General features: G+C 29.8%; 1 protein-coding gene across 1 annotated transcript; it reads left to right on the forward strand.

Moving 5' to 3' along the window:
* Positions 1-1,625: 1,625 nt before the first annotated feature.
* LOC107937167 (asparagine synthetase [glutamine-hydrolyzing] 1) lies at positions 1,626-11,150 on the forward strand. Its single transcript, XM_016870045.2, has 13 exons — positions 1,626-1,879; positions 4,369-4,507; positions 5,054-5,149; positions 5,574-5,715; positions 6,449-6,639; positions 6,978-7,139; positions 7,716-7,796; positions 8,073-8,294; positions 9,154-9,288; positions 9,381-9,461; positions 9,993-10,079; positions 10,156-10,263; positions 10,644-11,150. The coding sequence occupies exons 1-13, from the start codon at positions 1,803-1,805 to the stop codon at positions 10,872-10,874; spliced, it is 1,752 nt and encodes a 583-aa protein (XP_016725534.1). The 5' UTR covers positions 1,626-1,802; the 3' UTR covers positions 10,875-11,150.
* Positions 11,151-13,485: the final 2,335 nt, after the last annotated feature.

Genomic DNA, 13,485 nt, shown 5'->3' on the forward strand with positions numbered 1-13,485 from the left:
TAATGTTGATGTTAACATATTGCTATTGAATAGGTTGATTATATTATTTCAAAATAAAATAATATTAAAAAAACAATGGTCCAGCAAATGAATTATTAACGTACCAAACTATTCAAAAAATATATATTAACGTACCAAAGGCTAATTGCCTTTCTTTTTCTTCTTGATTTCATGATGTCATCATTTTTTGCTCTCAATTGTCAAGATTATTTAAGCTATCATCAATTTTAATTAAAATCAAATTGTAATTATTATAAAAATTTAAATAGAGTATTAGAAGATCTCATTATTTTTGTATTGGATATCAAATTGCATTTTGCTTTTCTAATGTAGAATGAATAAATTAGTCTTTATACATTAGATCAAAAAGTAAATTGGTCTTTTCTGTTAAAAATTGGCATGGCTAACAAAATAATCAAATAGTAGCACCTAGTGTGCCACGTGTACAAATGTACAAAGACTAGTTTTTAACAGTAGAAATGCATGAAATTTTTAACAGGAGGACCGATTTACTTTTTAATCTAATATGCAAAGACTAATTTGCTCATTTTTATAGTAGAGGGGACAAAATACAATCTGACTCTTAGTACAATGACATCTATGGTACTTTTACCTTTATATGATGTGTCAAAAACTATTTATTAGTTGTTTAAGGTCGATATTATAATTATGAAGAGCTCTTCTAAGATGTGATTAGATGTGTCCAGACATATCCCTGAAGAGTTGGTAATAGAGTTACAAGAGTCTTTATTGCATTTCGACTTGAATATTATTGAAGGAATCTTTAAATGAATTTTGATGTGATTTGACAATAGTTTACATGTTTTACATGTAAGAATCTTAGTTGGAGTAGCTCATTCTTTACTTCTCGTACTAAATGAATAAAAGTTAATTTTGCTATTAGTCTCTGATATTATATATAAGTTATGGATTTATATCTTGTACTTTAATTTGGTCATTGTACTTCACAAAATTTGAGATTTCAGTCCTTATTAAATGGTAGTTGGTAAATTTATTAAGTCATGTTATTTTCGAAATTTGACGCCGCAAACATATTATCATATATGTAATGCCATGTTAGCTTAATATTTTCACATACTACTTCGAAAAAAAATAACTAATGAGTTTAACAGTTATCTTTTGATATCTGAATTTGATAACTAAATCCATTTTGTCTTTGAACTTGAAAAATGTAGTAGTGTGCCATTAAATCTGGATGGAATCCAATTTCAGGGATTAATACGAATCTAGTTGCTAAGGTACTAAAGTGGACAAAAAATTATAAGTACCAAAGTGGATATAGTTACCAAGTTTAGGGGCCAAAACTGATATTAACCCTAAAATAAATTATAGAGACAGGTCTCAATCACATCACAATTCAAAACGACTCAACGGCTTAGATTAAATAACCGAGTTTTAAAAAATAAAAAAAAAACACGTCAGATATTTAAAACGACAGATTGACGGTTGAAGAAAGAAGTTCAATGATTTTGACTACTATTTTCAATGCTGAATCGGCAGCAGAAAATGGACCAACAAAAACCCACGTGAGACCACGTGGCTAAGGGAAATAGGTGGGTCACATAAGAAGTGAATAAAACGGCATCGTTTCAAAACACTTTCGCAATTATAAATAAGAGTGGCCTCTGATGATCTTCACAAAACAAACACACCCCAAATATCAAAGTGTTCATCGTTTCCCCCCAGTTTCACTGCAAAAATTTTCTTCCTTTTTATTTTGTTTTATTATAATTTATACTTCAAAATAGTGTTTGGGAGTGTTGATTGTTGAGAGAGAAAAAATGTGTGGGATATTAGCTGTTTTGGGTTGCTCCGATTCGCAGGCAAAAAGGGTTCGAGTTCTTGAACTTTCTCGCAGGCAAATAATCCTTTTTTTATTCTTCTATTTTTTGCTATTTGTTCAGTTATGATCATTGTTTTACGTGATTTTATTATACTACGATAAATATGGTATTTATATCTTTTATTAATTTAATTTTTAATTTTTGTTGAATTTTATTATTAATATTTTAAAAATAATCAAGACGATATTTTCTATCAAAAATCTGAATTAAACATTAATTTATAAATTTTTTAATGATGTTGGCATGATAATTAACGTGTACTTCATATTAGCATATATTTATTTGATATGTCACGTAAATGAATAATTTAAAATTTTAAAAATATTTAAAAATTCATAAAAATTAAAAAAAGGCAAGAAACTGGTTGTCATGTTTAAAATTTTAATGTTTTGGTTAGTATTTCTGTTTAAGAAAATAATAATTCAACTCTTTTTGAAATATTGATAATTAAATTCGAGTTTTTAAAAAAGATGAAGGCCAAATATAACTAAAAAGAAGAATAAATGTCAAATTGATAGAAAATATAGATGTTAATGGCTAAATTTATTATCTTGGATTTCGATGTTGAGTTGTCGGAAATTTAATTAAAATTTTTTAAAACTTCTAAGGAGCTTAATTAAAATTTTTAAAAATTTTGTAAACATAATTAAAAATTTTAAAATTATTGAAGGACCTAGAAAAACTAAATCTAAGATGGTTATAAGAGGAGCGGGACTAGAGGTGCTCATGGGCCGGGAGGCCCGGCCCGACGGCCCACCCGAAATATGGGAGGGTTTGGATAAAAATATAGGCCCGAAATATGGGCTTTGGGCAAAAAAACGAGGCCCGTTTAGAAAATGGGCCGGGCCTCGGGCACCACTTTTTTGGCCCGGCCCTGCCCGGTTCGATATAATAAATATATTTATTTTTTAAATTTTTTTAATTTTAAAATATTTTTAAAATACTTTTTTTATTATTTTTTAATTTTAAAATATTTTTAAAATACTTTTTAAAATTTTTTTAATTTTAAAATATTTTTAAAATATTTTTTTAATTTTTAAAATAAATTTTTGGTATTTATTAAAAAAATGGGCCAAGCCGAACCTAAGACCCGGACCAAAATTTTCATGAGTCGGCTTGAACCCGGCCCAACCCGGCCCATGAGCACCTCTAAGCGGGACGAGGTGGGTTGGATTTGACTTATTTATCTTTATTTCATGTATGTGTAGTCGTTGAACATTAAGGTCCATCAACATCGATTATATCCACGATTGTTTCACATAATTTTCGTATTATTTCACCTTACCTTTTTATTTCTAAATGAGTATGATTTTTCTCATGTTTTGCGTTAGGGTAATTATTCATTTCTTAACTAAATAATAGAGTAAAAATTTTAAAAGTTACAATTTACTCAAAATTTTTATATTTTTTATATATTTGGAATTTAATCTTCATATTTTTAATTTTTAGAAATTAGTCCCTCTACTTTTCGAATTTAGAAATTTAAGTCTATTTGTTAACATTGTTAAAATTCTTTTATTAAATTTACTGGTGTGGGATTTTGAAATAAATAAAAAACTCATTTGATATTCATGTAAAAAAAAAGAAGCAATGTAGCGGACTTGAATTTAATAAAGAATTTTAATGGTGATAACAATTCTTAAAAATTCGCATAATAATCATTTAAATTATAATAAAGTCTTTAGACTAACTAATTATATTATAAAAATTGAGGTGCCAATTTATATTAAAATTAAAGTATATACATTAAATTTAAGCAAACTATAAGGATCAAATTGAAATTTAACTATTCTTATAATTTAAAAATAGAAGGTTTGGAATTAAAATTTACCCATTACGCTCTCATGTGAAGAAAAAGAAAAGGTGTCCATTGTGGAAGGCTTCATGTAAATAAAAAGACAGTAATATAGTCTTTATATAGTAATATAGATTTTAAAATTTTTTTTGAAACAATATAGATTTTAAATATTATCATCTATAAATAGGGACGATAATAAAGCGGGACGAGATGAATATTATCAAATCTATTATCACTTAACTTTGTTTCACTGTCGATTTCGTGGATGTTAGAAACATTCTTTTCGCAAATATTTACCATAATCATTCTATCTAATGTCTAAAAAAATATCGGACCGTATTATCGTGAAGTTAAAATATTAGATAAGACAAAAATTAATAGCATTTATAAATATCAAATTTGGCCCAATTTTTCCATCTAACTAATTTTTTAAAAGATTAACATTTAATAAATTGTTCTTATAAAAATAAATAATTTTAAAATAAAAACAAAAAAAAGTTTTGATTTGATTTATTATTACGTAACTGATTTGATGATTATCAACGTGGGATGTTGGACCATATTCCACAATTATTTGGTGAAAAGAAAATCAATAGCAGCAATATTTATTTATTTATTATTAAAAAAAGGAAAAAGCTGAAATAAATAAATAAATAAATAAATAAATAGCCACTATTTTATTTTATTTTGATGATGTAAGTGCAGGCTGAAGCACCGTGGTCCAGACTGGAGTGGGCTCTACCAGCACGGCGACTGTTATTTGGCTCATCAACGCCTTGCCATCATCGACCCTGCCTCCGGCGACCAACCTCTCTTTAATGAAGACAAGAGTGTCGCCGTCACGGTACCCCTCTCACTTTTAATTTATTATTATTTTTATTCCCCTTTTAGGCAGACCCCTTAAAAAACGGAAAAAAACAAAGATGTTAGTATCTTATTATTAGCTTCCCAAACATTCAAGGGCCAACAGTAATGATGCCTCTTTGTATTTTCGATTTGTTTTTTTTTTTGTAATTTACCTCTTCTTTCAAACCTTAGGTTTTAATTGCACTTGCAATTAGATCTCTTGATCGGTAAAACTATCATTCGTTCGAAATTTGAGGGGATTTAAGTAAAAATATTAGACTTGAAAAATAAATTTAGACAAAAAAGTATGGACATATTTAAAATAAATTTGAGTTAATTATTTATAAATATGGGTAGATTTTGACAAAATTTTAAGTCTATATTTCGTGTTGGATTGAATTTGAACCAGTATAAAATACACTAATATCATACTTAAGCTTAACCCATGAACATTTCTGCTCGCAACTATCAGAATAAACGATATTCAAAAGCTTTAATATTCAAATAGCAAGATTTGCAACTTTTCTTTTCCTTTGAAATCCAGGTGAATGGAGAGATTTATAACCATGAAGAACTAAGGAAGAAGTTGGTGAACCACAAGTTCAGGACAGGCAGTGATTGTGATGTTATAGCCCATCTGGTAAGCTTCAAGCAAATCATATATAATAGTATGGTAAAAATATTATGGAAGTTCTTAAATCTTAGGTTAAGTGTTTAATCACATTTTATTTTTATTATTTAAAAAATAATTAAATAAATCTTTGCACGTTATATCAAAGAGTAAAGTGATTTTTTTTATAAAAATTTTATCCATCTGTACTGTTAATGGCATGTGACGTACAAAAATCAATTTTCACAAAAAGATCAATTTACTTTTTTATTTAACGTACATAGATTAATTTACACATCTTTTAAGTAAAAAAATAAAATACAATCTAATTCTTAATACATGAACCTGTACTTATTATGTGAATTATTGGTCTAACAAAGTACTGAATTTGTTGCTTGAATATATACACTACTATATATTATATTATATTATACTATACTATAATATAATATAGTATGAGGAGTACGGGGAAGACTTTGTGGACATGTTGGATGGAATCTTCTCATTTGTGCTTTTGGATACTCGTGACAATAGCTATATTGTGGCTCGTGATGCTATTGGTGTCACCTCACTTTATATTGGATGGGGACTCGATGGTACACTCTTTTATCTTGTTTCCTCACTTCTGGTAATTTTTTTTTCACTAATTTCAGGTTTTCCAATTATGAATATGTATTGAACACGAGTTAGGTTTGTTTATGTTTGACATGTGTACTCCAGTAAAAAAATATAGGTACGTATTCGAGAAAAAAACAGCTCAGGTACTAAATTAAACATTGAAGCCAAACTTAGGTACTTATTTGGGACAAAAAAACTTAAGTATGAAATTGTAAAAGCTCAGATATCAAATTAAATATTAAAGCTAAATTTAGGTACGAAATTAAATATTAAAATCAAACTTAGATACCAAATAATACGTTAATCCTATTTTATAATACGTAAATAGTGAAAATGAGCCGTAGACTTGAGCTTGGACATGGAATTTTTTTAGAATGACTTGACCAATGGATAGGTCTAATATAAGTACTGTTATCTATTTTTCTTAAATAATTTTTATATATTTGGATCGTACAAATATATACAAGACACGGATATTAAATTGGGTAATTAAGAGAAATTATGCATGCATGGATTTCTAGTAGGGCTAAGAAAAGAACCAATATAATTGGAAAACTGGTTCAGATAATATTTTTTTGGTTAAATTTTTATTGAAATTGATTCGGTTTCGGTTTAGATAATAATTGAACGTATTCGGTTAATTTAAGAAATTAATGAACCGAACCATTCCAACCCATTGAATTTCGATCCGAGTCAATTCGTTATATTCAGGTTCAGTTTGGATAGCATCAGAATTGAAAGGATTGAACGATGACTGCGAACATTTCGAAAGCTTTCCTCCTGGTCATTTATACTCGAGTAAATCTGGAGGCTTTAGGAGATGGTATAATCCACCTTGGTTTTCAGAAGTCACTCCATCGGTTCCATACGATCCTCTTGTTCTTAGACGTGCATTTGAAAATGTAAGCACAAATTTGCCCCCCCAAAACACCTCACAAATATATTATACTTTTGGGTTAAATCAGGTTTAAATTTGTCAATTATTTTTATATTGAAGTTTAAACTTTTTTTGTCTAAGTTAATCCCTGAACTTAAATAATTGTTCTCACATTGAGACTTGAACTAGACAAATTATTCCCACTTTAAGACCATTGCCAAGTTCGGAACCTAACTTGGACTCAAAAAAAATTCAGGTCCCAATATGAGAATAATTATCAAATTCAAGTCCTAAATAATAATTCAACCCTATATATTTTTATGTAATTTTAGCTTATGTGGGTTGCAAATGGTATATTTATAGGCTGTGATCAAAAGGTTGATGACTGATGTGCCTTTTGGAGTTCTGTTATCTGGAGGACTTGATTCATCATTGGTTGCTTCCATCACAGCTCGGTATTTGGCTGGTACCAAGGCTGCCAAACAATGGGGAAGTCAGCTCCATTCTTTCTGTGTTGGCCTAGAGGTAAATTGAACTAGTTTCTACATTTAGATTTAAATTTTTTATTTTAATCAATTAGAGGAATAAATTTGTTATTATATCAATGAAAAAAATTAAATTAAAATTTTTTTTGTGATTTAAAGGATGAGTGATCAAAATATTAAATTTCGAAAGAATTAATGACTAAAATAGAAAATTTTAAACTTATATGGCCAAAACAGAAATACACTAATAATTGGATAACTATTTGTATAATTTACTTTAAAATTTTGATATTTAAATCACATAATCTACAATCCCTTTATTTATTACAAGTCTACTGTAACATCTGCTATCACTTTATTACTAAGTTTCAGCTTTTCTTTGATATAAAATTTTTTTGAGTCATTTCTATTCGGGTTAATTTTGACTTCAAAGTCATTTTAAATTTTAATAAATTTCGTGTTTAAATCATTTTGGATTTAAATATCGATTGAACGAATTTTGATTATTGATTATTATGATCATATCGAATTAAGATCAAATTTGAATTAAAATTAATGAGATTAAAATTTTGAGTTGGATTCAAAATTGATATATCTAATCTCAATATGCTTACAGGGTTCACCAGATTTGAAGGCTGCAAGAGAGGTGGCAGACTATTTGGGCACTGTTCATCACGAGTTTCACTTCACCGTTCAAGTACTGACTAAAATCACTTTCTAAATATATTTTTAATTCAAGAAATTAAAAACAAGATTTTTAAAATTGGATTGATAGGCAGGGCTTTATCGGCTTTATCAGTTCATCCAGTTCGATTAAATAAATCGACCAATTTGATATCTCTCTTCAGACCGATACCTTATTTGATTTTTGGTCTAATCGATTCACCCGATCGATTCAATCCAGTTCAAGCAACATAATTGAAATCTAATAATCCTATAACAAAGCTAAAAATAAAACTTGTCTAAAATGTAGGATGGAATTGATGCCATTGAAGATGTTATTTACCACATTGAAACCTACGATGTCACCACAATCAGAGCAAGTACTCCTATGTTTCTAATGTCACGAAAGATCAAGTCACTTGGTGTCAAAATGGTTATGTCCGGTGAAGGCTCCGACGAGATTTTTGGTGGATATTTGTATTTCCACAAAGCACCAAATAAGGATGAATTCCATCAAGAAACATGCCGGAAGGTAATTTACGTTAATTTTCTGACATATTTTCTAGCGGGTAGGGTCGGTTTTGGATTATGTCAATTCTAGTTTAAATTTTTTTTTATCATTTTGAATTTAGATTATTCCGAGATAAGTTTTTTGTTTTCTTTTTTCGTTGGATTTGAATCATTCAAGTTTTAGGTTAGATTTAGATTGTTTCGGGGTTGAACATTCTTGGCTTGGGATCATTTTGAGTTCGGAACATTTTGTCTGTAAGTAATTTCGTGTTTAAGCTATTCTAGGTTTGGATAAATTAAAATTTGGGTTAAATGGGTTCGAGTTGTTAACTTTTTATAATCAAACGGGTTGTGTTAAGTTTAGTTTAAGTTAATTTAGTTTTTGAATTTGGATCAAAATTGACACATCAAGTTGCAACACAATGATAACGATGACATAAGGAACGTGGTTTATTTTTAGGGATAATGTTATATTTGGCATCTATACTTTCATAAAATATCTAATTTGATACATGTACTTTGAAAATATATAATATAGTATATGAATTATCACTATGTGTTTTATTACTGTACATATACTTTCATAAAATGTCCAAAGTGGTACTTGAATTATCAAAATATGCCAATAAAAATTTGACACATAGGGTGTGCTTGATTGGGTACAAAAGTGAGAGGAAAAGATTCCATCTTAATGCATAAAAACCAAATCTTCTAAATCCGAAAGATGAGATAAGAGAAAATGAGAGAGATGTGTATGTTAGCTGAAGTTATGAATTTTCTACCTCACCAATTTTCTTTCTGATTCCATCTTAATGCTTTCCGATTTTCTTTCTATCTTACCAAGCAAAGCCGTAAAGTTTTTTTATACCACCTTTGTGCAGATCAAAGCCCTTCACCTGTATGATTGCTTGAGAGCTAACAAAGCAACGTCTGCATGGGGATTGGAGGCTCGAGTTCCATTCTTAGACAAAGAATTCATCAATGTCGCCATGGCTATAGACCCTGAATCAAAGATGGTATAAAGTGTTGAAATTGCTTGATTTATTGTTCATCAACAGCTGATATTTAAAGTCTTATCAACATTGTTTCTCTTGTTTTCATGAATCAGATTAATAAGGATGAAGGACGCATTGAGAAATGGGTTCTTAGAAGAGCCTTTGATGATGAAAACCATCCCTATTTGCCGAAGGTGAAGTAACATTAACTTTTTTTCCTTGATAAACTTGTCAATTTTAGCTTGATTTTGAAAATTCAATTCTAAAATCTCGATTCTACTCAATTTGCTTATGAAAAGTTAAACAATCCAGACTTGAATTGACTCGATCTTGAAATTGATCTAAACTTAAACAAGTAATCTGAAATTATTTAAACGCGATCAAAGCTCGAAATAATTGCCAATGACGTCTTGGGATCTTGATGGCTTAGGCTCGACTCTTGCCTTGTGTAAAATATAATGTTTTCAGAATCAAATCAGACATGTGTGAGCCCTCTCTAAAATTATTCTGGTTTGATTTTAGTTTAATTGCACTTTGTACTGCTTGATTTTGACTATAGTTGATTCGGATATGTATTATTCGTAATTGTATTTGTAAATTTCAAAATAAAAAACCTAAAATGTTTCAAATCCGTAATAACCCGACCTTCAAACTTGAATGATCTGAACCCAAAATTTCCCAACTTAAAACCAAACTAACATGGTCTTGTTTGATGACTTGTGCAGCATATCTTATACAGGCAGAAAGAACAATTCAGTGATGGCGTTGGCTATAGTTGGATCGATGGTCTCAAAGCTCATGCTGTTGCACATGTAAATTAATCAAATAATTAGGCTGCCAGGAAGATTAATTGATTCATTGATTGATTCTGTACCGTATGATTTTCAGGTGACCGATAAGATGATGCTTAATGCTTCAAACATCTTCCCTCACAACACTCCGACCACGAAAGAAGCATACTATTATAGGATGATCTTCGAAAGGTTCTTCCCTCAGGTGATTACCGTTAAAAATATGTTACTCGGATTTGAATACAAGATTCGATTTTTTGGTAAAAAGATTGCATTTTATTCTCTCTACTAAAAAAAGATAAATTAGTCATTGTATGTTATATTAAAGAGCAAATTAGTCATTCTATTAAAAATTTCAACTATTAAAAATTGGTCCCTACATACTAACATAAGGTATGCGTAACACGTTACATGTTACTATCTGGTTATTCGGACAACAACGCCAGCTTTTAATAGTACAAATAAGTTTAATAGAATTGACCAATTTGCTATTTGAACTAACTCCTAGAACAGAGGCCTTTATAATACTTTTACCTCGAATTTTTCCTTAGTCAAGATGATCATTATATTTGCTTGTTTTACTAGAACTCAGCACGATTGACCGTCCCGGGAGGAGCAAGTGTAGCATGCAGCACGGCCAAAGCTGTCGAATGGGATGCCACTTGGAAGAACAACCTTGACCCGTCGGGCAGAGCAGCACTTGGAGTGCATCTCTCAGCTTACGACGCGGAGACACCTTTCGATAACAAGCCGTCCAAGATTGTTGAGTCAATACCGTTGATGATGGAGATTCCTGGAGTTGCCATACATGGTTAAGTGCCATGAAAATTGAAGCAAAATGTGTGAAATTTAATGATTGATTAGTATAATTTGTGCCATATTATCCATGGAACTTCAGTATGCTATAATGTATAATATGGGTAATATATAAAACCACTATATATATATATATGTATGCATGTATGTATGGAAGGATGGATGGATGGATGTATATTGTGATCGTTTGATCATTGTTTTTGTTATATTTAGTTGTTGTTTATGTTATTAAAGTTCGTAATCATATTTTGAAATGGAAATATTCCCTTTGGTTTTTATTATGTTTCAAAATTGTGTTCCAATCAATTTAAATTTATAGGTAATCATATTATCAGTGTCACCTTCTCATTCGATATTTAACGACAATTAATAGAAATAGATAATAAAAAATTCAATTAGTTGAGTGAACAATTTTAAAAACTTTATGGTTGAGTGGTCAAAAAAGAAAATAGTTTATAGTTGGGTGTCAAGATTACCGATTCGCAACTCCTGCCTAAGCGAGCTAGGGAGTCTCGAAGTTCTTGGAAATCAATTCCATTGAATGTCGAATCTAAGAAATATCAAGTTAAATAACTGTCAATATCTATTGGCAACCTTGAGAAGTCGAAAAAGGACGGGAGTATTCCAAATTGTGAACTTTGTGGAAGAAAACACAGAAGTGAGTGCTGGAAGAAAACAGGCGCATATTTCCAATGCGGATCATTAGAGCATATTGCTTGGAATTGTTTGAGAAATGTTAATGATATTCTTGCAGCTACCTAGAGATCCTACTCCTACAGCTGAAGGTTGGAGAATTGACCATGGTGGTTCAGTTACAAAGGGTAGTCAGCAAAGAGAAATTGATTCAGTAGTACATCTTCCCCATCACATTTCAGGTAAATTTCGAAGACGGAATTTCTTAAGTGGGAGGGGAGGGGGAATTGTAACGACCCAAAAACCAGTGGTGTTGAAAATTACAGTTTCGAGACCTCGTTTTTGTAAACCGAGTTTGTAAATATTAAATAGAGATACATAGTTAGTGAATAGATAAATTAAAATTCGGCTAAATAATTTAGCCAAAATTGTGGTTAATTAAAACTTAAAGACTAAATTGTAAAAGTTTAATCGCTATAGATTTTTAATTAGAATAAGGTTTAGACACTTAAATAACAATTATTCAAGGGACCAAAATGGCTAATAAACCACTATTGAATAGTTGACAGTGGATAATGATTTTGGATGTCATTAATTAGCTAATGCAATTAAGTCTTTTTTAATATAATTTTTATAAATTTGAGGTCACGAGAGTTTAATTTAACTAGTCCATGTATCAATTTGTAAAATTTTTAAAGTTTTTGAAAGTTACCATTGTTGAGAATGGAATGAAATTGGTGTGAAATTGTCATAAATTAAGCTTAGCATATGAAAAAGATTAAATTGTAAAGCTTAGTTGTTAGTTTCATACATTAGGGATCAAATCGAATAAAATGTAAAGTTGTCAAGAGTTTTTGGTAGAGATAGAAAATAGAGGGGCCCTAATGAGTTTTGGTGGAATTGAATTTTAATCCGAGCCTCTGAATTAAAAGTTATGTTTGACCCGATTTTAGGGGCTAAATTGAATAAATTGCAAAACATGCATGACTTTAAATTTTAATATAATTTGGTATGGAATTTGATACTGTATCATTATTGAATTATTATTTGTAGCTAAAGACAACGCATGGCCGTCGAGAGAGAAAAGGAAAAACGAAAGCCAATGACGAGTAAACCGAGCTTTTGGTTTGTATCTATATGACTCAAAATCAATCTAATTATTGCATGTTCATGACATTTTGCATTATATAATATTGAGATAAGTTGTTAATAATTATTGAGTTGAAATGTTATAGTTGAAATCGAATATCAAGATAGAGACTAAATAAAATAAAATAAAAATTTGTATGACTTAACTTATATAGTAAATCTGTATGAAATTGAGCTGAATTATGATATATTATATGATGAAATGATTATTTTGATGTTAAATTGAGAATGATGGGATGTGAATTGAGTTATGTGATGAAATTAAAAATTAGTTGTTTTATTAACAGTATAAGTTATATTTCGGTTTAATCGATGGTACATTTACGTATCAATATATTTACTTCGGTTTAGCTGATGATGCACTTACGTACCATTATAATTAGGTCCGGCAATCCAATAATCTACTTATTAGCCGGTATATTTGTTAACATTATGATTAATGGCAGACAATTTTAATGGAAAACAATCCAAGTGGTGCAAGTTTAGCACCCTAAAGTTGACTTTGAAAAAGTGGCATGGGATAATTTTTTTTTTGGTCCTTGAGATAATGGGCTATTTATTGTTTGGTCCTTGAACCTCAACTATAAATAGGCCTTCTCATTTCTCATTTCAATTCATCCCAACCAATCTTTCTCTCTTAGTTTTCTCTCTTATCCCATTTGAGAATTCTTAAGGAATTCTATTTGTTTGTAATATTTTGGAGATAGTAAAGTTATCATCTGGTTTTAGTAGCCCGAGGACGTAGGTATAATTTATCGAACCTCGTTAAAACTCTTGTGTTCTTTTTGTCCTATTTTTCTTTCAATAATTGAGGGTATAATAGTAGTAT

Source organism: Gossypium hirsutum, chromosome D13, assembly GCF_007990345.1.
Source record: "Gossypium hirsutum isolate 1008001.06 chromosome D13, Gossypium_hirsutum_v2.1, whole genome shotgun sequence".
NCBI lineage: Eukaryota > Viridiplantae > Streptophyta > Magnoliopsida > Malvales > Malvaceae > Gossypium > Gossypium hirsutum.